Genomic DNA, 26435 nt, shown 5'->3' on the forward strand with positions numbered 1-26435 from the left:
CAAATAGTTGAGGTACAGAGCATTACACTTGGCCTTAAAAACACATATCAATCGCACTAAATGCCTGTTACACGAGGAGTACCTCAAGGATCCGTCCTAGGTCCAGTCCTCTTTGTTCTTTTTGTCAATGATTTCCCAACATACTTCAAAGACCACAATACCACCTTTGTGATGTATGTAGATGATACCCTACTCTTGATGAAAAAATACCACTGCTGAAGGAGTGTACGTTGCTTCATCTAACTCGCTAAATAAGGCTCTGAAGTATTGCAGAGGAAATGACTTGGCTGTCACTCCATTAAAAACAATTCAAGCCAATTTCAGTAAAAGAAAGGACCACATTCCTAACATATCTGACGTAACAACTGAAAACCATGTAGGATTCCTTGGTGTCACTCTGGATGGGAATATAACCTGGACTGAGCACATAGATAGCATCTGTAAAAAAATCAGCACTGGCATCAACATATCCGCCTATATGTTGTGCGGCGGATAAAATGGATTGGGAATTTTCAGGCAGGCAATGACAGCTTACCACTTCACTAGTGGAAAACCATATGAGGTACGGGCTTATTGTTTGGGGTGGATCCTCTGCTGGAAATCTCAACAGGGTGCTCATACTACAGAAAAAAGCCATAAGAACCTTTGCTGATAAACAAAGTTGCAGACATATTTTCCAATCTATGGGAATAATGACCGTTACTGGGCTGTACATTCAAGGAGTAATTTTGCGTGCTCATCAGCTGAATCTCCAAACAGGGAAAAACCTCCACTCACATTACACTCGTCACGCAGCCGACTTTGTTCTGCCTCCACACCGTACAGCACTTTTTGAAGAAAAGCCATCTTACATCGGCCGAAAACTATGGAACACTCTACCAGACAATATCAAAAGACTAAAGGGAGAAGCCCTGAAGAGGAAACTCCGCAACTTCCTTGTAAACCAGCCATTTTACACCCTTGAAGAATTCATAGAAGCATGCACAAAAGAATGGAGATTCCAAGACGCTTCCTGACATCATTTACTGTCAACAATATTAATTTTAATATATTTAACTGTTGTGTTTTAAACATATTATGTGACTCTATTAGTTATCTTGAACAATATTTAAATAAAAAAATTTGTGTATTGACTATTGTTTATTGTCTATCAGCCATGCAACCTACTACAGGACACAGCTAATTGTAGCGTAGTTACCGTTGAACCTCAGATTCAGCGGAGTTTAAATAGAACAACAGCTCCAAAAGCAAAGAAAGCAAGCAAAATAAGCAAAGATAAATCGACACACACTTCAGATGATAGTGTTAATGAAATCCTAAGGAGTCCCTGGTTTCACATCGTAGAAAGACTGAAGGTTAAGTCACTTTCCACACAGACTGACCACGTCAACGACACAAATATATCAAACTCAAAATCTGTAAATGTTCCAAGAAAACTCTCAAATTAGTCTCAAAACCCTTGTACAACATAGAAGCTTGCTGATAATGAAACTCTTGACGATTTTTTCAATACAAATATTGAAAAACTGGTGAATATTTCACAAGACTGCACAAGAGGAGCCAATCTGACTTCCTATAGTAGACTAAGAATATGACTCATACTACAGAACCACAGGATGAAACATCATCCATTGATGACACAGGAGGAGTCAGCCAAACCTCCTAAATGTACAAATTCCCTTCTTATAAATGAGCAAGGGAAAGATTTGAAGGAGAGTGAAACCGGAGATAGTGGAAATACACCTTTTTTAGAGCACACACAAGAAAAACTCAATACAAGACCAGGATCAACCTCAATTCGCAGCTGAAGCGCCAGCACACTCTATAAAAGAAAAAGTAAAACCTCTTGGCCCAAATAAAAATCTCCATCAGACCACTATCACAAGAATTGTCAGAATATTTCACCAGAACATGCAGTACTCTAAAACCCACCATCATAATTTTGAAAGAATAACAACTTAGCCCTGACGAAAATGAATGGCTACACACTGGTAACTAAACTACAGTAGAGAAGGCCGACCACTGTGTGGAATTTGTGTGTGAAGCTGCATTGGGAAGATTTAGCATGAAAAATAGTGCTTTCTACGTGCTTGGTATCTGTCGACTATCTAGTGGACCATTACACAAAGCCATTCAAACAATGTCTAATGTACTCAACTTCTTGCAAGCTGAATCAAAGTCCTTGGTGATAATGGCGATGTTAATATCAAAGCCTAGCTCAGAATTCTGACAATGCATGTTTTGAAAATACTCTACTCTGCGATGGTATCAGAAAACTCCCTCTGTACGCAACTCAGATAACCAATACTTCCAAGACCTCGAAGGATTGAGTATGTTCAAATACCCTGAAGAGTCTATTAATCATACAATCATTGAAGGTGGAAATTCAGATCATACAGGCCAAGTTGGCAGTATCCGGCAACAAATAGTAAAAAACATTCAAGTTCCCTTAGGAGAAACTACAGTTCACAGAACCTTAATTGCTTAAGGGATGAGCTAGCTGGGGAAGAGTGGTACTCATGTGCTGAATGCTCGTAATGCTGAAGAAGATTATCAACCATTTTTTTAGTATAAGTATAATACCAAATCATTCAATCTGGGCCAATTCTCATCTACACTGAAAATATTAAAAATCTCCCCCAAGCATAAAAAAGGTTCATCTACAGATCCAAAAAACTATCAACCTATATCACTCTTATCCATATTTTCCAAAGTAATTAAGAAATTACACTGAGAAAAATGCTGCAACACCTTGAAATTAACAATCTTTTAACTGAGAACCAGCATGGATTTCTGAAGAGAAAGTCAACTGTTAGTCCCATTACGAGCTTGGTTGAGTTTACTACAAACCAACTAGAAGTAAACAACCATGTCTCAGGTGTTTTGCTAGACTACAGCAAATCATTTGACTGTTTAGAACAAAAATTGGTACTGGGTAAACTGGCAGCACTAGAATCTCAAGGCAGGCCCAGAGATTGGGTATCCAGCTATTTGGGAGGACGTAGATAAATCGACGAAGTTCAAACAAAAAACAGCAGTACAAACAGTATTGTCAGATCCAAACCACTACAGTGAAAAGGGTGAGCCTATTCATGTAGTATAAAATCACAAAGAAAGTGAAATAGCCACATTTATTCAGTAAAAATTGTAATAACTTGAACGTTTTTAAGGTAAACGATAAACTTTTATCTACATATTATCGACAAGTTTACCTTGCCAATGCATACTTTGAAAATGTACTAATTTATAACATTATTTATTGATTTTAAAAATATTAATAAAGCATATATTACGATTTTTGAAACACAATAAAACAATTCAACTCACTTAATTAATGAAATAAAAACAACATAGCAGCAATATTAAAATTCATAGATAAATTTAAAAAACAAGTGCATTTTATAATTTTTTTTAAACTACACATTTTAAGCAAAAAAAGCTTTGGCTGTTTTTGCATGTACATTACCACAGTTAAATTGTTCAGTAACAAAATGAGTATATGGATATCTTTACACAAAAGGAAAAACTGAAACAAACCTGACAAGGACGTTGTTGACATTGCCCTCTCTGTCTAGGGTGACCCAGGACTGGATAGTTTCACCATGGAGGAACAGCGAGGGCACAGCGTCAGGCTTCAGTGACTTCTTGCCGTCCTTATCCTCTTCCCAGAGATCTGGCTCAAAATGAATCTGAAATATTTAAAGGAAGTGTCAAATATCACTCCAAAAATAATATAGAAAGTCTGGCTGACAAAACTTATTAAAAAAAAAAAAAAAAAAACAAGATAGGTACTTTAGTTGATGAACCATAAAAATTTAAAGCTTTGATGACCTCATTTCTAAGTAACATGAATGTCACAAGTACTTTTAATGTATGACACTTTTGAAAGAAATTGATGTATTATTTTGACTAAAATACTCAATTAATAATGAAGAGAAAACAATAAACTTACTGGTAACTTTCATTGTGGCTACTGAAGAAGATGCATTCTAGCTATAATCTCTTTTTGTCAATATGCTTTTGGAAAAATCAATCATTACAGTCGGACAAAATCTGAGCCAAAGAATATTTTAATAAAAATAAACCAATTCAACTAAGTATTAAAGGGTCCGATAAATCATACAACCACACAAATAGACAAGACGGATGTAATGCTCTTTGAATTTTTGACATCAAAATCAATACAGTTCTTGCTTGACTTTTAACACAGACGGACAGACAATAATACGATTTACAGACTTTTGTCAGGTCCTAAATCATTTTTAAAGGTATCTATGATAAGGATTATCGCACAAAAGTCACTTACAATTTGAGTATGAACATTTAAAGAAATTACCCTGATTAAATAAATTTTACTTAGAAAAATGGCATGTTTTTTAATAAGCATTCTAAATACATTCCATTGTTTATGTAAATATAACGTATTATTCTGTTGTTTACATACTGTAAAAATTTACATTCTCATCTACAGCTGTTTCTTCGTAGTCCGAATATCAAGACTTCCGAAAAACTATTTTAAATACTTACAATTTTGGAATGATTAAAGTCACAATTTTCTATTTGCCTGTCTCCGGAAGGGTATGGTAAACTGTTGACAAATGCACCGGCCAAAAGATAGCCTAATGAGAATTTATGGCATGTAGGTTAAACAAAAGTTTTTGACTGACAGATAGTTTTAGAACTTTTTTGTAACTTTGGATGTTATCCCGATGGTGTCACTGTACAAATTCCTAGGTCTGTATAGTGGTGGTATCTAATGCACTTACTTATAAATAACGGTTTGGCGCACTTGTACTCCCCCCCCCCATTGGTCTGTCACCAGCCACATAGCACTCGGGTAGAGCTACGTACATGCTGTATGCACTCGTCCAATGGTTGAAGAGCTGTGGCTATGAAACTGAGACAAATTCAACCAGCCAAATACAAATTGCGCCACCTTTCACCTCTTTTGAACTCTGCTTCCGTAAACTTCATGATGTCTATCATATTTTCTCTAGCTTTGTGTGTTTGCATGTGAAGAGTACCTGACAGAGCATGCTGTCCTGAGAGGGTGTCCAGTCCTGCCTGTCGATGTTGTGGAGCCACTGCTCCCTAAGGTGAGGGTCTGTAGGCAGACTCACTAATGTGCAGGACTCTGACGTGTTGGTGCATGCCAGGGCGCAGCATGTCACGTGTTGGCTGTAACAGTCATGATCTCTATCATATTGTGTTCTGCAGTGTGAGGATTAAGGAATCTCAGTTTTCTTACTAAAACATACGATTTGACTACTATTTGCTAGCAATAAAAAAGTTTTGACAGTGAAGAGAAATTATGGAAAAGAAAACAGATCTTGCGCTATATATCTGTCAGTCAAGTAATGAAATAACCGATCATTAAGGTTGGATTTTTCAAAATTTGTAATTCAAAATAACAATGATAAGAAATGTACCTAGGGCCTCTTTTGCAAATGGGCCAGATGGACCCGGGTCCAGGGGAACAGGGAGAAGGTTTTAGGTCTTTTGGGGCGCAAACAAGGGATTATTATAAGTGATAAAACAATATAGTAACTACAGATGAATAGAGCAGAAACTATACATGATATTAAAGAACTCATACATCAGTTTGTCTTAAAAAAAAAAAAAACGATACTGACTTTTAAAGATGACATTTTGTGGAATAAAGAAATTTACAAGCCTATTATGGATAACATTTTTATAAATTTTACAAAATGTTGTAAATATTGAAATTTGCCAAATATTATTCATTACAATTTGTCTCCTTTCTTATACTTAGGCAAGACTTTATATGATTTCAACAATGTAAAGACGCCTTAAGATATTGAAGTACAGTATGGACAATTAATTACTGCCAAAGGTGTGACAAACAATAACAATATTTTTTATAAAATTCAGAGAAATGTCACATACATTAGGTACCAATTAAGTTTGTTTCCATGTATGTAACATGAAACTCAAATATTAATGTATTTATTGACAGTAATCTACATTTTTTACTTTGTAGTGCAGGATTTGAGATCAAAGTGAACACAATAAAACTAGCCTTGTAGTTTTTACATTGCGAGGAATACCTGTGTTAAATGCCTATGGCTGTCACTTTGGTTTTTGTTTGGACGACTCGAGTGAAAGGGACATGTAATTCCATATAATTTTCTCTGATTGGGTTTTACTTACTTTTATCCAGTTCCCTTGATAATACCAGTGTTAGGAAATAAATTTCTGTGCAGGATATAGAAATATAGAAAATTTCAGGCTATAATATAGGGTAGAAATCTAAACATAAAAAATTCAATTTTTGTCATAAGTTATGCATTTATTATTACAAAACTTGTCATCCATAGAATTTTACAAAGAAATTCAATTTTAGTAAAATTTAAAAAAGTTAATTTAAGAGAGTTTAGTAAAAAAAAAAGTAACATAGGAGGTTTAGAGGATATTTTTATTAATAGGAGTTAACTGTAAGCCTAGAATAGTTTTAAAATTACAAACTCAGGTATCTCAAGAAAAGTGTGTTGTGGTGAAAGTTTCAAAGAGATCAATATCTTTTTTCTCCTCTTTATGGATACATAAGAAACTAAATTTTCTATTCTTCAATAAAAATGTAGCCTTCATAATAAAAATTACCCCTAAACCTAATACCAAAATTAAAAATTTTTATTTTACTAAAAGAGAATTTCTTACATAAAAACCCCTTTGGATAAAAACAAATTATGTAATAATAATAAGTGCATTACATACACACACAAAAATACACAGACCTGTGCATTACACAATGTCAAAAATACTAGTTTTTAAAAGCATGATATATATCACCAAAATTAAAAATGTTTATTTTACTAAAACAGAATTTCTTGCATAAAAACCCCTGTGGATTACAAATTGTGTAATAATAAGTTCATTACTTTTTTACAGTGTCAAAAATACTAGTTTTTAAAAGCATGATCATGATTCAATATAAGCCCATTTTTCAACCAACACAGGACAATTTTTAAACCAGAAATAAAATTGCATTGCTTATTGCTGAATCTAATCATTAGTATACATTACATAATCGTGCAGTCCTTGCTTCTTTAATTTATTATTAATTTTCTTAAATTCATTAAATTTCATAATTACCAAAAACCACCTTTGTATGAGCACAGCTACTACATTTTGCTTTGTTTAAAGTTTTGTTATGGACTATGGGAGGTTTGATAGGGTAACAGGAATTCCGACAATTGCCACCGTTATACCTTTTGTAACCTATAATGATGGCAAATGTCGGAAATTCTGTTACTACACTGTTCTTACCTATCTCCAACTGTGACAGCTGCAGTCTTTTTCTTCCAACCAACTTTCTTAGGAGCACTTTTGGTTGTCTTCCGCTTCTTGCTTTCCACTTCATTATCCTGGAACAAAATACTAAAGTCACTCATTGTAAGAGGGGGTACCAAACAACCGGAATTATTTTATGAAGGTTATATATTTCATATTTTATTTAATAACCTTATGCCCTTCAAAGTATCTTCATTTTATATCACTGAAGGGACTGATGTGTATCAGTCAGTATCAGAGAGCACAATTTCTTGAACATTTTCATCTCTTTGGCAGTTGAAGGACGTCCATAACAGGCTTGTCATCAATGGACATGTCACCATTTTTAAACCAAGAAAAGCACCGACACTTGAGTTTTTTTCCCTCAGCAGCATCTTTGAGGGTAGAGTACGATAAGCGGACCCGGTTTTTTATATCGATATTCACAAACTTAAATATATTATTACTTAAGGGCAGTCCGACCTCCATTTAACGCAATGTTAACTTCATGTCACTTTACTAATAAAGAAATAGGCCTAGGTCAATAATTTTGTTGTTGTTTTGTTTTGTAGATAAGCTTAATGTCTAGTGATAGACACAAGATATTTCCTCTTTTTCCTTAAAAAATCTTTATTTTTGGAAATGATTTTTAAAAATAAATATTTTATATCTCTGCCTCATTATGACAAAACACCAAATACCCGTGTCTGTTACTAGTATATATTGATATCTACCTGTAAAACAAAAATGGTGAAGATATCTTTATTGGTTCTTGGGTTATGTGACATCTCGTAATTCATTTTGCAAGAACTCTGGCTTGTCGAATCGTTTTTTCGAGGTCTTGTACGGCTTTTTCGGCTTTGTATACTCGCTCCCAATCAAGACGCTTCATAGCATTGACCATGTTGAGCCCAGTAGCAAATCTCATATGTCCTAAGACTTTTATTTTGGATAATTAGCCATCATTATATAATAAAACCGCGTCAAATACTCCAAAGATGAGGGTGTCCAGGCTTACAAAGATTATTTTTGGGACTCAACACCAAATAACATTGTGGAGACTCTCATTGGGGTTTGGAGTCTTCCCTTTCAAAACAATGTATGGTCTGATAGGGCTGAGAATGTAAGCCTAGAAGCTATTGCATAATTACACTTGATAAGTGAAAATGTTCCCTGTGGTCATGGGTCTGTTTATTTTTTGAGCCAGATTAAATTTGCACGAAGTATTTTCATCTTTGGGACAGAGCTGGTGGTAGGGGTTCTCATTATCTTGTCAGAAAATATACAGCCCAGACAGCCTGTCTCATACAATTTAGATCATTCTGATTTCTTCTAATAGCCAATCCATAGAAAATTTTAAATTTTTTCACTGCAAGTTCAGTTAGGCGATGTTTTCCAGTAAGCTTTTTACCATCAGCCAACAGAGTTTTCAATGTGTTTCGTAGGGTCATGAGTCTACTCCCCATGTGCTTCTCGCACTCAATTTTGCTTATTTCAACATTGGAGCATAGGGTTGTGCATCACAAACTGACATGTAGGCATTAGTATCACCATCGCCCAAGTATTCTAAGTATCGAATGTTGTAGCGTGGAACGGTCCTTTCAAAGAACTCAACTGCTCCATATAGTCCATTCCACCGATAGTTCCTGAGTAATTTCCCAAGCAAGAATCAAGATGTACTGGCTTATTAGGGCACTTGCAATACTTGGACATTACATGAATGTCAAGGACCTCTGCGGTATCGGCTAATGTCAGAGAGACTATTCCGTTCAAAGAAACGTGGCCTCTCTTCTGCCAGGAGCCATCCAAAGCAACAAACATATCTCTGTTGTTTTCATTTAATGTGACTGCCTCTTCTACAGCAGACTTCATAGAGGCATTACATACAGTTTTTACTGTAACTCTTAGAGTCCTCAAATTTGTTATACTTAGTAGGCGGTGGTGGGAGGTCATACCACAAAAAGTGCGAGCCGATGTATAGCCTTTACCTATGACCCTAATACCATAGACAAGTCTGAGGTTCAAGTCATAGTAATTTTGCTCAGTTGAACCATTTTCATCAGGTTTAGGCCCAGTTATCTTACTGCAGTTCATGACTTTCAAGTTACGATCACATCCTAGGCAGGTAATACCACATTCAGGAGTCACTCACTCTGGCTGCTGAGGTAGGTAATGCTTTATTGAATGAAAATATGCTTTTAAAACAAGAATTACATGAACTTAAGGCAAAAGCAGGTGAAGGCATATTGGAGATTGAAGACAGACTAAAAGCAGCTGAGGATATTATTCATGAATTAACTGAGAAAAATCATAATCTGCAACAAGACATAATTTATTTAAACAAAAAACTTGACAAAGAACTCTCTATCAATCAGGACTTGCTAGAACAAGCTGAATTTGAAAAAAATCATTACTCCATTACTATTAATGACTTAAATTCCAAAAAGTCCGAACTTGAAGACAAAATTAAGCGGTTAACCACAAAATTAGATGAGCTTAGTCAGAAAGCTACCTGTGACGAGGTTGAAAGAAATGGTTTAAGGACAAGGATTGTTGACTTGGTTGCTAGAGAGGAAAGCTTAAGCTTGCAGGTCAATGAGAAAGGCAACAAAATGATTGGCTTGATGAAAACTGAATCTGAAGAACTTGTAATGAAGATCTCTGATCTGGAAGGTGCAGCAAGGGCTTACCTAAGATCTTTTCTTGGTAACATAAAGTCAAAAATTAAGCTAAACATTTGTCAAAACATCGAACATGACATGCCACAGGAGCAGTACAGTCCAAAAACATTTGTAACACCTTCAATTCTTTGTCCCCCTTCAAATAACCTGCTTTCATCTCCAATTTCTTCTACTTTCGAGACACTGACTGTACCTGGATTAGACAGTCAAACCTCATCAAACAAACTGACCCAAGCTGAAACAGGAGGAGACAGACAAACCTCACCGAAAAAACTGATTCAATCCATAACAGGAGGAGACAGACAAACCTCACTGAAAAAACTGATTCAATCCATAACAGAAGAAGACAGACCAACATCGTCAACAAGACTGACCCAGGTCGAAACAGGAAGAGACAGACAAACCTCGCCTAAAAAACTGAACTGGGACAAAAACTCTTCACAAGAAGAAGGGACCAATCTTGGACAAAAGATGCCTTTACCTCCTTACACAGCAAAGAAGTTAGCATCTGGGGAGACGTTAGAGGAGTTCTTTCTGAAAAATATTGAGGATGCTTTATCGTTCAGAAATGATTCCTCTCTTATACCTACGAAGAGATTTTCCTGGGCTATCAATTCAAACATGGAAAATGTGTCAACTACAAGAAATCCCAGCCTCAAGGATCAAGAAAACAAAATCTCTGTTTGCCAACGGTCCAATGACTCTGAACTCAGGCAAGATATTCCACGATCTGAAGAAACTTTCACCCAAACCCTAGTCACATCACCCCTTATAAAACCAATCGAGTCCCACAACATTCAGCATTTTTTAGACCACATTCAGAGAAAAAAAACTCGAGACAAAACGTTTGTAAACTCAACTTGGGCCACAACAGTCTTTCATCACGGCAGAATACAGTAGTATTTCATCAAAATGTTGACAGACTTGGTAATAAAATTGACAGATTGAACCATCTCTTAGACTTGGATAAACCTGACTTTGTTGTACTCACAGAACATGGACTGAATCTGACCACTCTGGAAAACGTGTGCCTGCTAAATTACAGTTTGGTTGCTGCATACTGCAGAGAAAATCACCTGAAAGGGGGTGTGGCCATATACAAAAGCAAAAATATGGCTAATGAGGCAGAATGTTTCGACTTAAGCAGCCATTGTGAAGAGCTCCGTTGCGAAATGTGTGCAGTAAAGGTAACTTTGGATAGGAGAAGACATCTTTACATACTTGGAATTTACCGTCCCCCGAATGCTTCTCTTGACATCTCATTGTTGCACTTAGGTGATGCACTAGAGAAAATACCCACAAACAACAGTAGGATCTGCATTTTCGGAGACTTCAACATCAACAACTTAACAACTTCAAGAGAGAATACGGCTCTATGTGAAATGCTTGCTTCTCTGAATATCTCAAGATTACCACTACCCCCTACCAGAATAACTAGTACCTCTGCCACCTCCATCGATCTTGTATGCACCAACCTAAAGCCTCATGAAGTAAGAGTTCAAGTAACAAATACAGGCATTTCTGATCATACTGGACAGCTGTGTTTCTTAGAAGTTCCATCTCGCCTTAAAAAGTCTTCAACCTCAATTAGAAGGCACTTAAATGAAGACAATCTTTCACATCTGAAAAGCCTGCTTGCACTGCAATCATGGGAAAGAGTCTACCAAGAAAACAGTGCAGAACGTGCCTACTCTAACTTTATAGCCACATTTTCAGCTGCTCTGGACATTGCCTGTCCTCTTAGGACGTCTCGAAGAAAACCAACCGGAACCAAGCCTCAAGTAACCTACCATCCAGATGCTATAGAGCTCAGGAAAAGCTTCATTGATGCTCAAGAAAGCTTTATGTCAAGCGGAAGAGAAGAGGATAAAGTAATTGCCTTTCAAAGGAAGAAGGATTACGACCTGAAATTGAGGACTTTAAGACAAGAGGCAAATGAGACCTTCATCACTAGATCCGATAACAAATCAAAAGCCATCTGGAGCATCATCAACCACGAGAGATCATCCTCTACGGAAACCCCAGTGACCACTTGGCGGCTGGAAATTTCAGGAGAGGTGGACAGTGATCTTGACAAAGTAACTGAACACTTCAATACATTTTTTACCACAGCAGCTGAGAATTTGTTACACAATACTAACACTCGAAGATCACATGTTGCTCAGTTGAATAACTCTTTTCAAGGAGAAACACTTGCCAACTGGCCGCTTGCGTCACATGAGGAGGTCTTAAATATTGTTTCTTCGCTGAAATCAACATCGTCTGCGGGGGTTGATGGTATTAACTCTAAGATGATAAAGTTTTGTATTAATGAGATTAGCAAGCCTCTTACCAACATCATTAATAAGTCTCTGTCTCAGGGTGAATTTCCTACAAAATTAAAAACATCTAAAGTGTATCCTCTCCACAAAAATGGAAGTAAACAGGAGGTTCAAAATTACAGACCCATAAACCCATATCTCTTGTTCCAACTATTTCTAAAATTATTGAAAAAATAGTATTGGTAAGGCTCTTGGATCACTTAAATATCAACAACCTTCTACCTGAAAGACAACACGGTTTCATATCCGGAAAATCAACCACAAGTGCACTAATTGACCTAGTAGAACAAATTATAGACAACCTTGAGAAAGGAATCACTGTTACAAGTGTTTTTCTTGACCTCAGCAAAGCGTTTGACTCCCTAGACCACAGATTAATAATTCAAAAGATCGAATCTCTGGGCTTTGAGGGAAGCACACTGAGGTGGTTTCAAAGTTATCTCAGCGAGAGATGCCAGATAGTCGAGATAAAACAAGTGCAGTGTGGATTTGAGAGAACTGTAAGGTCCAAACCACAAATGGTCAAACGAGGTGTCCCTCAAGGTTCGGTTTTGGGCCCGGTCTTGTTTGTACTTTTCACTTCAGATTTGCCCAAATACCTCGAAAATCAGTATTATCCAATCATGTTTGCTGACGACACTGTCCTGTTGACTGGCAGTAACTCTTCTGAGCTCTTAGATATTAACACCTATATTTCAGTGAGCATGGCACAACAGTATTGTGATAGCAATGATCTTGTTTTTAACTCCTCTAAGACAAAACTCCTGGCACTGGGAAGGCTGAAAGATGACTTGACTGAGCCTCCAGACTTACAAAGGGTTGGGACGACCAAACATTTGGGTGTTATACTGGACGAATGTCTTTCCTGGAAAGATCATGTAGATCAGTTATGCTCTAGACTCAATTCTGCAGTTTTTGCATTGAAGAGAATCAAGGCAGTAGCCACATCAACTGCAACAAAAACTGCATACCATGCCATCTTTGAATCCCACCTTCGTTATGGGATAATCCTCTGGGGAGGCTCTACAATGGACAACCTTGAACGAGTCCTTATTGCACAGAAGCGTGCTGTTTGGGTCATGGCTGGTCTTCAACCTCGGGATAGCTGTAGAGAAGCCTTCAAGTCTCATGGAATTCTCACAGTGGTGTCCATCTACATCATCGAGGTCATCAATCACGCAGCCTCACGTGGGAACTTGCCCAGAATGAGTGCTGTCCATGATCATCACACGCGACATGGTAATGACTTCTCCCTACCGATACACAGGACAGTACTTTTCTCCAAGAAACCTTGCTACGCTGGGGCAAAGCTGTTCAACTTACTTCCTCAAGACTTCAAAAATTGTGACTCCAAAACCTTAAAAAGAAGACTGCTAAATTGGCTCAAAGACAGATCCATCTACACCCTTGACGAGTTCAAGACTTCAATAAACAATTTTCATTAAAACATGATGACATGTAATGTAAATTATTTCATATTGTAATACTTTGACACCTATTCTTTTCTTGATGAAATTGAATAAAGTTTTCTGATTTCAGTCGCTAAGCCAACAGCAGAGTTTTTTGATAGGCTAAGGGATACCACAGCATAGTGTGCAGCTACTTCACTCGGAATATTTTGTAGGATACTCACATCAACTATTTCATATTCCAGACTTGATGTGCTAGGCCTTCGCTCTTCTGGGCCAACTTTCTTAGATTTCCCAACAAACTTCCTAGCTTTGTAAGCATGTCTCCTGTTTCCAATTTTCTTTTTATTACCCATTTTTAAAAACAATCACTATGATAACAAACACTGGAACAAACACCACTAATTATAATTAATCACTTCACACTAGCTTTTACTAATCAAAAACAACACAAACACGACGAAAAACCAACAGCTTTAAGCTGAAGTAAATACTGGACTTTGCAAGCAGATTAGCCAACTGTAGAAACCTAAATCATGGCACCAAATAAATCAAAATTATTACTATACGAATTGTACTATACTGCAGGCTCCAACACTTCTCCTCAAACGCTGTGCAGACCTTCTTATTTTATGTTTTTACAGCACGATGGAAGTTTTTCAACCTTAAGTATTATATATCATTAAATTCAGGACACTTCAAAGAAAAATACTTATTTAAAAACTAAAAATCGGAAAAATTAAATTTTTCCAGGTCAGACTGCCCTTGATTATAATTTTCGGTATAATTAACCGATACTGATATATGATCAATATATGAGTTATTATATATGAGTGTTTCCTATTTCTAGTTCTAACCGTTTGTTTGATCGTTAGAGGTAATTTATTATTTTTATGAGATTATCACTCCGTGCATAATGCATTAGTAATTTTTATTTAAAATATGATTGTGATTATGGCTATAGATGTGTTTACATGATTTATAAACAAGTATTCGATAAATGGATATTAAGTATCGATGATTGTACTAATCGATATAAACACCGGTTTCGCTCTATCGTATTATAACCACACGCTGTTCACTCAAAATTGCCATCATAAAGAGGATAATAAATAGCACAAAAACTACAGCAGAACATTAATTACATAAGAAAACAGATCGACGATCCAGGTGGCACTGAAATGGAGATGAACTACCGACACCTGGCGGCAAAAGTTTATACTACACAATCCCCGCCCACAGACGAGCTGTTCCGGGAACTTTAGGCAACCAATTAGAATAAAACATGAAATTGTTCATTTAAAATATGCCTTTAGGTTCATATAAAAACAGTTAAAACTGTTCCTGGATTTTTAGTAATCCAGTGGCTGCACAAATACAGGTAATTTGATGTCAAATCTCCAGTGTTTTCATGTTGTTGACATTGAGAGTCGCTTTTCATAGTCATATTCAACTTCTTGCCCTTTTTTAAACCACCTAAACTGGTCGAAACCTTAGGTGTACGACAAAAGACTTATCACCATAGGCTAATTAAAAAAAGTCAATCAAATTCAAATTGTTTATTGCGAAAACGTGTTAACATGTACAGCAAACGTCTAGAAATTAAAATTAAAATACTTTTGTAATTTATATCACAATATCCATTCTTACATACAGTTTTTGCATTCTTGCAGTCTAATTTACATGCCAAGTATATTCACTTCCAACGTCGGAGCCAGTCTTGTAAAGATAGGACTCCCAGTTGTGTGCCATAAATTCGCCGACATTATAAAATGCCTTTGACGCTAAAAAGCGTTTGAGGCGAAATTTTAACGCACATCGAGAGGCCATGAGTACCAAAGTGGTACTCGTGGCCTCTGTTGCAGTCTTGAATTTTACTGAATTGTTTAACTATATTTTGAATATATATAAATATAAATAAAAATGTGTTACTTGAGGTAGGATAATTAAAATGACACAATATTAAAATTCTAAAAAAATGCAAATACAATTTTTAGGTCACCTATGGATAAAATACAATCTTTTATTACTATTTAACAAACAGACAAATAAAGAGTAAAGTTCACAAAATTTTATAATTGGTTTATGAAGTTATGGTCCTTTATTTTACTTTTGGTGTGTGCTGAATGTAAAAGCAGTCTTTGCATAGGAAGAGTTCACATTGTTGGCATTTAGTATACACCTTTTTTGTTTTCTTCTGCGCTAACTCCCTACCTCCTTCTTTGCAGTTCATTTGATAGCATTTGGTGCATTTACTTCGTGTGTTTTGTTTAATCAAAGTATGTTGCCGCTGCTGAGGTTCCACTAAAACTAGGGCTAATTTTTTCTTCAGTTCTTTACATATACTTTTTTTGAACTCAGTAATTTTCATTGGTATACCTGTTACAGTTTTGAATAAATACAAAGCATTTATAACAGAAGTTGTCAGCAAAAGATCTATGACAATTTTTCTATACCACTTCACTGATCGTCTGAGTGGAGTTCCATAAGAGTCCATTTGATCTGAGTAATCAATATAAGATTTTGCGTTATCGTAGTCAATTGTTACAACAGGTTTGTTTTTTTTTTGCCACCTCTCACATCAACCTCTTGCATGTCAGCTCCATGTTTTGTAGAGAGCATTAAAACTTCTCTTTTGTCTTTCCATTTTAGGACAGCAATATTGTCCTCATTCATTTTAGCTAAAATCTCCGCTTTTTTCAATTTTGCTCTCACTACGTCTTTCGGAATTTCTTTTCTATTTTTCCTGAGGGTTCCGACTAGGTGAGTTTTGTTTTCTCCTAGTGTTCTTGCCAGTGGGACACTAGTATACCAATTGTCCGTATACACAGTTCGACCAAAATTTAGGTAAGACTCCATTAGTTCCATGACAACCTTTGATGAAACGTCCTTTGTAGGTTCTTTTTCCTTTCCGGAATATATGTTGTATTGGAGAGTGTAGCCTCCTTCAACACAAAGTTTGAAAATTGTAACACCATATCTGTGGCGTTTGTTTTTCAAATATTGACGAAATATTAGCCGCCCTAAAAATGGAACTACAGATTCGTCAATACAAATCTTATCTTTCAGTGAAAGATAAATTTTAAATTTTTCATTCGAAATTGTGACTAAATTAGATACTTTACTCAGCCTATCATTGCTGCACTGTTTCATTGTCCGAAAATTAAACATCCTCAAAAGGAGCTAAAACCTATTCCTTGACATTATTTCAAGAATGCGGCTGATGTACGTGTCGTCTTGTCGCCAGTAATGGGCTAGGCTCGGCAATTGTTGCAGACCCATATTATCAAGATGCATATAAAGTTTTTCATTTCTTCATTTCTTCCACTGTACAATCTGTCCACTTTGCTAATCTGGAATGAGGACTAAAAGCTATTTTTAAACACTGTTGGGCATATCGATTTGTTTCTGTTACTAGTAATGACAACACTTCCTCGTCCAAAAACAGCTGAAAAAAAATCAATAGGCGAACAATTAGACATAGAATCAATAATATCCGGATTGATTCCTACAGCCTCATTTTCTGGATTATAGGGATAAACATTAAAAGTTGAGTCTACAGGCTTCCATGATTGATTATCTGATGTATTTTGAGAATCCAAAGTAATTGTTTTGTCTTGTTGGTTATGAACACATAACCTAGGTTTCTTATGGGATAAATGTTTCTTTGGTGTACCGGTACTTGAAAATATTTTACGCTTTGTAGATGTGCTTGGACCGGGCTGACTGATTTCGATATCGCCATTACTATCATGTTCACTCACAACAAAATCTGGGTCAGCATCGGAATCATCATCAAAAATCTCAACTAAATTGTCACTGTTGTAACCTAATTCATCACCTTCACCACTTCTAAAACTTTCATCTAATAACTGAAGTATATATTCATCATTTTCGTCTTCCATATTTACTAGAAATAACTTGAGCAGAAATGCTAACACACGTCAAGTTTGGTGACTAGCTAATGAAAACATGATTTGTAACAATTGCCAACTTGATCATGTTTCAAAATCAAATTTCCCTTGCTAAGATATTTATTAGTTAAAATTACTCTTTATTAAAAACATAAACATTATTTCAAGGTTATAGTTTACAATATTAATAAAATAACTCAATCTTTAATCAGCTGTAATTTCCAATTTACTGAGTACCATATTGGTACTCATGGCTCCACAAAAAGTTGGAGTGAGTACCAATATGGTACTCATGGCAGTCAACCTGTTAAGCTTCTTTCTTAGTTCCTGTTTCCGTGGCGAGTCTTGAGAACTGGTCGAAGGAATCGATATTTCTTCCTTATATTTTCGTTTGGAACTAGGAGGACATCTTCTTACCTGCGGTGGCGGAGCGATGACGGAAAAAATTGACGGTACCACATTCTCCTTTAATTGGACACGTGTTAAAGTTCGATCAATATCCTCCTCTTTAAAGTGGGTTGAGCACAGGCGACTCCATTTGGATGGTTCCCAGTCTTCTCTTTTGATGGCAATGATCCATTTCTTTCTTAGGTCGTTGTCTATTGGAAACCTGAAAATACGAGTGTGTAAATTACCATCACATAATATGGCTATAAATTCATTTTTACTAAAGTAATGTAACCATTTACATGGGCAGTAAAAGTATAGCCAAAATACTGTAGACCTAATTTTCATTTAAAAATTATTATTTTAACTTTTTAAATTTCAATAAAGATTGATGCAAAAAAGAACTTTAAATAAATTGTATTAGTTCTAAATTTTAATTTTTAACAAATTAATAAATTGAAGGTAACACATAGAATTTAAAGATATGTCAAATAAAACACAATCACCAATCACATCGCACTGTGAAGTTTATGTTAAGTTATTCTAGTGAAATATCATCAGCAAATTCTTTAACGCATGAATTTGTCGGTACACTAATTACAAATTATATTTTTTGTCTTTTACCTCTGTCCGAATGGAAGATTCAATTACTTACTGGGCTACTGTGTCATCAGCAAACACTAAACAACTAAAAATGGTGCACAGATCGAGATTGATATTGGTGGTTTTATAGCTTACCTGTGAAATGTAATGTTGCTCACTTTCTTGTTACTGCTATTTGTACAACCGTCAGCTACACAGTTAACCATGTTGTAAACAAAAACAACTAATTAATTTACTGCAAGTGGCATCAGTATCAATTGTCGTGCAGTACAATAAAGCGTCGCCGCACCGGTGGCAAGCAAAAGCAAACAACGAGAGCGAGCCCTTCCTGCCGCCACATGGACGCTCGGTAGTGGGTGACTCATCCACTGCCATCCCCACCACTCTGGTGATGACCGGCTTCAGCCGCGCGCCCTGATTGCCAGTCTATGTTCTTCTTTGGTCGCTGGATGGAGGAGGTAATGGGAGTGCCGGTGGTGGGGGAAGAGCGAGTGCGCCCCTGCTCGTGCCTCCACGAGCGTCCGCATGACGCGGACTGAAAATTCAAATGTGGGAGATGTAAAAGTTGTTAAATGTTAAATTGTATAAGTTTTTTACAATTTTAAAAATCAAAATTGAAAATATCATTCTTCCAGAGGGATTAACATATTTTAAATTCTAAATTCTATAAAATTAATATAATTTCCGTATTGTTTTATACATGATTGAAAAATTAACCCGTGTTTCTTTTGCAAAATAAAAATATGCCAATCCCTCCGGTCGTATTTCACAAGCCTAATGTAATAATTTCACATCTTTATCTTCAGCCGTTTTCCATTGGGCCTGTTTATAAGATAGCCCAATATGGTTACTTTCACATTCTCACAATTCCTCGTGAAGCGACCCACAAAATGTTGGGTTTTCAGTCTTCAGAAAGGGTGTCTTAAAGAATTGCGAGGGACATTTCTAAAAATGTACTCAACCCAAAATCATTGCACTAAAGTGCAATCGACACCAACGGTCCATACAACAATGAACGATGAGGTGCAGCGTGATGAGGTACCGTGGTTTGTGTAGTAACGACCTTGAAAGCTCCCCCCCCCCAAATGCCATCCTCGTCATCATCTGATACTATATTCTTGCTACCACACATAGCACGAAACATGCAATAATCACACGGATTACATATATATAAAGGTACGAATATTTGGTAGGCTAAATCCATTTTACTTACAAGTAAGCAGTCTCTATCAACCAAAATCTACCAAAAAGACACATTTTTCTAATAATACAGTCATAATTTTAGCACCGAAATATATGGGTTTGGATTAAACAATGAAAGTAACAAGTAAACAAGGTATGCATTACATTTGTGTGAATCATTTTATTGATTTTGTAAATTTTATAACTGTACTGTCGACATTAATTCCTTCTTTTTTGGGTAAAAACTCTTAAATTTAAATCCTTTGAGAACCAATACTTGTAGTTGTGTTGTAAAAGAACCAATGTAATCATGTATCCGCCGGGAGTATTTCAAAATATAAATTACGATTCAAAGAATAACCAAGAAAACTGTTTATTGTAATCTAAACAAAGTTCTCAAATCCTCGTATGTTGGAAAGCTGAAATATAATAATTATTGTTATTAACATAAATGTTTCAATTAACAGGTGTTTAGGTTTACGTTAATCTACAAAGAGTAAGATGTTTACAATGCACTTTGCTATCCGTTACGAACTGTTATGATGAATATAGCAAACGTATGCAACGATTTTTCTTTTCTCTTTAAAAAGAGGGAAAAAATTAAAAAGGACATTTCCTACTGAAGCCGGAAAATATCACAACACGCTTCATAAGCAACAATAATTGAATTGAGACAGAGTAAACCAACAAGTAACAACTCGTAAAACAACGGGAAACCCTAAATTGTCAAATTGGTTACTAAGTCGCGAGCCCCTCTCCCACCCCCCACCCTCCAAAGGGCTGGAACCAAGGTGGTACAACAGTTCACATAAAAGCAGTGAGATAGCCCTTGCTACTATAAGGCCCTTTTCACATTACAATTTATCTTATTTGACTGTTGAAGTGCAGGAGATATATTCTATAATTCACATATTCTATAATTCTTTATTATCATTAATTTTACAATTTTAGAAAATTTTACGACATGCGTCACTAATTTTATTTTGGTGCCAATAATCTTCGTCATGTATAAAACATTTCAAATTAAAAAAATTAAGTCAAGACTTAAGAATTTGCGTCTGGTCACCCTTCACGTCTGTAGTAGAAAGCCGCGCCCGACGATATGGCAACGCCGCATTCCCCTACCCCCCTCCCCATGGTCAGACTCTGCTACAATGCTACATGCTTAGTGGTATGCCTGCTGCAGTAGTGGTGATTGACAGTAGCAAATTCACTTTCAAATATTTCGCTACATTTTTTAGATATGGTTCCAACAGTATTAATAAATTACAAACTTCAATACAAAATTATGTTTATTTAAAAATAATACTTTTGATGATTGATTAAAACCATAGATTACAATAAAACCAAATAGATGGGCTATGCCTATCTTGCCAACATTGGGGCAGGTGAAGCCAGATCCGCCATGTTTTCGTGGGAGAGAAACTCAAAACTACGCTCCGAAACTTTGTATGAGTGAAGTCAATAAGCTATGGATGCCTGTGGTATCATTCAAATGTTCAAAAAATTTAGTTTTGCAATTTAAATAATTAAATAAAGTCGAGAATTATGTTGACATTTTAAACTTGACATAACAAAGTTAGTCGCCTGCTACTTTTGCCGTTTTTTGGTCAGGCAAGTTTAAAAACGGTGGAAAATGTTGTTGAATAGTTGAAGTTTTCAGAACATATTTTCTTTTTTAATTAGCTCTTATAGTTTTTCCAGAAAGTTATTGTTTGTGAGACGTTAGTTTACGAGTGCCGCGACCACAGAGTAATAAGGTATATACAGAGTGCTCGCGCCATAGGGAAAATTGACTCGGCCAGAGCGGCGACGACAGGGGTGGTGGCAGCTCGCGGACAACTTCTCGCTCGAGCCCTGTGTTGCCACTTCGTGCGCGCTCTGTACTGTAGTAGAGAAAAAATCTGAGTCGGTCGACCCGGCACTTGGCTTTCTCTCAAAACCCAGCGATCACATAAGACCAATAGATGGAGCAGTGGGGTTGCCCGTTGAAGCCGCCTCTGTCGCCTGATGATACAACAATGGCGGCGACCTTGGATGATTCACCCTAGTGGCGAGCGCTCAGACTGTGTTCGCTGCTGTCTGGCAGGTTTTAGAACATGAGAAGGAAGATGAAGATCTCGACTATTACTATGATATTGTTAGGAAACACTTCAAATGTAACGACGCATATTGTGGAGTACCTTTCTGGTTTTGTAGTAAGAACGTTAAGAAATAAAATAGCCTGTAGCGGGTGCCTACAGCTGTTACAGGCTAATGAGGAAACGCAATACCGCAACAGTTTGATAAGTTGTAAAAACCGAGGAGGACTTTTACAACCTTCTGAAGGTGTTGTGAAACTTTGTTTGTTATGTGAAACAGAAGTAAAGTTGCGTATTAAGAAAGGCGACCGTGACAAACTGTGAAAAACTATATGGACAGAATGGTAAATTCAGGGTTACGAAAGTGTATCGGTGTAAATCTGTTCCCAGGAGGGCATTGTTTTGTACAAGATCCTGGGGTAAATCACCTTATATTAGTTCAAAAAGCTATTTGTAAACAATACTTCAAAGTGCGACTACATCACCACTGCAAAAATGTCAGTGCATCATTACACAAAAACCAGAATACGCAGTCATCTATTAAAAACTGTAATATTTTTAGGACAGTAGAGAGGTACGTTTTATTGTAAGCTTTGGATATTTATGTTTCTAATTTTCATATTTTAATTTCCATTATATTAAATTCATTATTTATAAACATAATGAATTACCCATTTGGGTAATTTGGTGTGCCAGCATCTGGACTATTTCGCATGTAGCTATAGCTTTTTTAGAAATAGTCTTTTCATCATGCTCAAATGATACTTAATTTATTTATTTTTTACGTTATTTTTTTCTAATAGCTTGGTGGTAAATTTAACTTATTTGTTTTCTACTTTTTTAATGAATTAATATTTGTTTCTAAAATTGCACTGCTAAATGAGATTGTACATTGTTAATTACCTGATTTTCTTGTTAATGTATAGATTTTTCCAAGTAGATCTGCTACATAATTTCTTGTTGTTTGTTATTTGCTCTAAATTTATCTTGTTAATTCTTAAATGTTTATCATTATTTTTCTTTTATCTTGTTGTTGTTGTTGTTGTTGTTCTTGTTATTATACTCAAGTTATATTAGTTTTCGAGTTGGTTAGTTAGTGTTATTTTATGATTTTTTTATAATTATTGCATAGTCAAAACTAACACACCATGTTTTATTATAAATTTGTTCGATTATGCTGTCTGTCTTGAATTAATTAATTTGCACTATTCTTATAAAAAAATGGTTGTCCGTTGATAAATAAATAAGTCTATGTCTAGTGGTTTACTTTATTGTACCTTATATTGCCTCAAGTTTAGTTAATGTTTAATTGCACTGAATGACAGTTTCTATTTACATGAAATGATAAGCGAATGCCTTATAAATGGGGTTTAAAAATGTTTAACATATTAAAATAATTAATTACATTTAAATGAATTTTAAATTAACGATATGTTGAGTTTTAATTTAAGAGCCGAGAGCGGCCTGGAGTGTAGGCGATCTGTTGTAGGTCGGGCGATGCGGTCAGGGTTTTCGCCTATATTCTGCCGATAATATCAGGAAAAACGACTGGTCTTAGAAAATAAAGTTTCGAATGAAAAAAATAATTCAACTCTTTATCTCAAACTTTCCCGCTTACAAAACTTGCCTGTCCTAAAAACAAAAAAATTCCTCACAGACCGACTTTTTCATGTTGTTACGATTTCAAATGTGTATAAAAACTTTTAAAGTTTTTTTTGCTCATTGAAATTATATAGAGATCAAAACTTGGTAATTTTTGAGTTGCGCCATTGGAATCGGTGTTTTATGAGATATACGTACACCAAATTTGAACATTTTTGGCTTAATCCTAAGTGGGCTAGGTGGCGATTTATTTATGCGCGCGGACTGCAATTTTTTAAGCTTTTCTGGACGGCGTTTGGCGTTTCTAGACGTTCTCAAGATGGCCGCCACTGGCTTCAACACCAGTAATGCTGTAGGAATAGGAGTGCTCCATCTATTGGTCTTATGTGATCGCTGCTCAAACCCCTAGCCCTGTTACGTTACTACTCAGCAAGCGTTTGCTTCCTGCCTGTTTTGTTCTGCATTTATATGCACCTATTTAACTTGCTTTACAACAACTAAAATTGCGCTAAATAAGTGAGTAGTAAACTAATTAATTATTAAAAACGGGAAATTACATACAGTAGCAGTAATGGAAGAAAAACATAAAATTCAACAAAGAGTTTACTGTGTTTGATGTCAATAACTGTGCTTAGAACAATTATTTCACAAATAATAAAATGTCCTTCATAAAATTGAACATTCACAATACTATTTTTGTTTCCTATAAAAATACAATGTTAAGAATTATTGTTAGCAGATTTATCATGTATGCCCTTTTCACGAGAATACGATTATTTAATAAATATTATAATCACCGATTCTACGGCAGATCTTATCCCATGTCTCATTGGTGAGTATGGCTCGACTGCTAATGCTGGGGGAGACGTCATCACATCTGCCGACGTAGTTGCTCTTGGTGGTTCTTCTGCTGGTTCAAAACAAATGGGAATGGCTCCTTGAATTAGTCTGCCACTCGGAAGAATGTCTCCTTTTCGAAAGTGATATTCACACACTTTTTTGTTAGCATTAAGCTTTGTTGGAGACAGTCCTATCAAATCAGGGTTTCCTGAAAAAAAAGGTTACGAATACTTAAGCAAATAAATAACATGTCTCCAAAAGTAATTCTTAAATCATATTGTTAGTGTTACCTTTTTACCATGATAATGTAGCTCCGGATTACGTGATAACAATAAAATGCTTCACTTACCGCCTTGCCGTAATCCAATGTGTTTCATCTAATTTGTGGATTGTGAGAGTTCCCGTGTACGGTTGAGTTTAGGTTAGGTCAATTTAAATTTTAATTCTAACTTTTATTTTGACATGCTTTATTTTTATAATTGTTTTACGTCGCGAAAGTGAAGAGTTTTTATTGAAGATTACTACATGTTCATGTTGAAGAAATGTGAATGATTTAAGAAAGGTGTACTGAGATGCCTGATGATGGGGATACACATTGGATTATAATTTTATACCTTATAGTTGCACAGAATGGTACTGATTTGTGCTGATACTAAGTTAAATAAATCTCAAATTCATAGATAGCGCTGCTATAAGGTTTAACCTCACAAAAACTAATTATTCGGTTGATCATATATACGGTGATGGAATTAAAGATGATAGATAAAGATAGTAAAAATATAAATAGTAGACATATGCTTTGCCATGTTAGTTCTGGGAATATCAATAATACTAAATCAATTTAAAAGTCTACAAAGTTGACCTAATGTGTTAAAAATAAAATTAAATGAAACCCTGTTGAGTTGCTTAATGACTTTCGTGAGCTTCCGGAACGAGTTTTTCCCCACTTTTTTAACTAATGTATATTTTGCACTAATAAGATTTATTAATATATACAGGTACTTACCACAGTTTTTAACCCACTCACGGCATGAATTCTTCGGAAATTTAAACATTTTCAAATCTTTCACTTTGTCATAGCTATTATCACAATTCCTATAACTACATACATGTCGCCCGGCCATGTCGAACAACACGAGTAGAAGTTATTCAAACCAAATGTAAACTCACTGTTTAGCTACAAATTGCACGTGTTCTCAGGTCACAAGAAAGCGAACAACTGACAGTGACAAGAGGTGGCAAAAATGACGACTATATGAGACGAGCTCCTCATGCGTACGAAGAATGGGGCGATCAATGTAGGCGGAGAGAAAGAGTGGGGATGGAGGGGCCCCTCCTACCAACTACAGATAGCCCGTGTATTGGAATAGTGGAATGAGCACTCCGCGCGTTCTCGCTCTGTACTCCTCTGAATTTAATTTCGTTCAGTACCTGGCAAACCTATTAAAATGTATCACTGTATTTTCAAACCCCTATCCGTAGTTTAGTACAGCATACATATATTTAAATTAGGCTACATTTTCAAAGGTGGATGCATCGTAATTAAATTTATTTCATTAAACCTTGATTTTACAACGTAATTAATGACAGGCAATTAATCTTGCCTACATACAAATAAACCAATACAACGGAGTATCGAAAGGCCCAAAAAGACGTAAGGAAGTCTAATGTAACAAAGTAACCTCGTTACATGCAGTGGCGTAGCTAGAAAACATTCGAGGGTGGATTAAACATCCAGGAGGATTAAACATCCAGGAGGATTAAAAAGAGCCCTACTCGCAAAATTTAGAAATTTGTTTGTTTACAAGACGTGAATATTTAATTGTACTTTTTTTAATTTTCTTAGTCACTCAAATGTGATTGTAAGCATTCATGCTTGAAAACATTTAAACTTTTCAAAACATCCAAGACTTGCGTTCTTAGCATAGTAGTTAAATAATGATCTTCAGGGTCTCCAAAAATACAAAATCAACAATTAAGTTGAGTTTTTTAATTGCATCTTTTGTATTAAAATGTAAACCAATAAAATTTTTCGTAACATTATATTTGGTTCATTGCATTTTCCAACTGCCTTAATCAAATAAATATAATTTGTAGGTTACATTACTATTAGTTAGAAATTATA

At 35.8% G+C, this 26435-nt stretch overlaps 1 protein-coding gene across 3 annotated transcripts in view; it reads right to left on the bottom strand.

Moving 5' to 3' along the window:
* LOC124363279 overlaps positions 1 to 25568 on the bottom strand; it is a 37056-nt gene extending 11488 nt beyond the window's left edge. Inside the window, exons 1-5 of one of the 3 annotated variants that reach the window (XM_046818490.1) lie at positions 25317 to 25568; positions 24268 to 24518; positions 7288 to 7385; positions 5025 to 5178; positions 3538 to 3689 (exon numbers count right to left, since the gene is read on the bottom strand). In XM_046818490.1, coding sequence (XP_046674446.1) covers positions 3538 to 3689; positions 5025 to 5178; positions 7288 to 7385; positions 24268 to 24518; positions 25317 to 25434 — 773 coding nt within the window. In that variant the 5' untranslated portion in view covers positions 25435 to 25568. Of the gene's footprint in view, positions 1 to 3537; positions 3690 to 5024; positions 5179 to 7287; positions 7386 to 8024; positions 8167 to 13925; positions 14155 to 24267; positions 24519 to 25316 lie in introns of those variants that run through there. The other 2 variants (XM_046818491.1, XM_046818492.1) reach the window with 2 other exon arrangements.
* Between the last annotated feature and the right edge of the window lie 867 nt (positions 25569 to 26435).

Source organism: Homalodisca vitripennis, chromosome 5 (assembly GCF_021130785.1).
Source record: "Homalodisca vitripennis isolate AUS2020 chromosome 5, UT_GWSS_2.1, whole genome shotgun sequence".
Lineage (NCBI taxonomy): Eukaryota > Metazoa > Arthropoda > Insecta > Hemiptera > Cicadellidae > Homalodisca > Homalodisca vitripennis.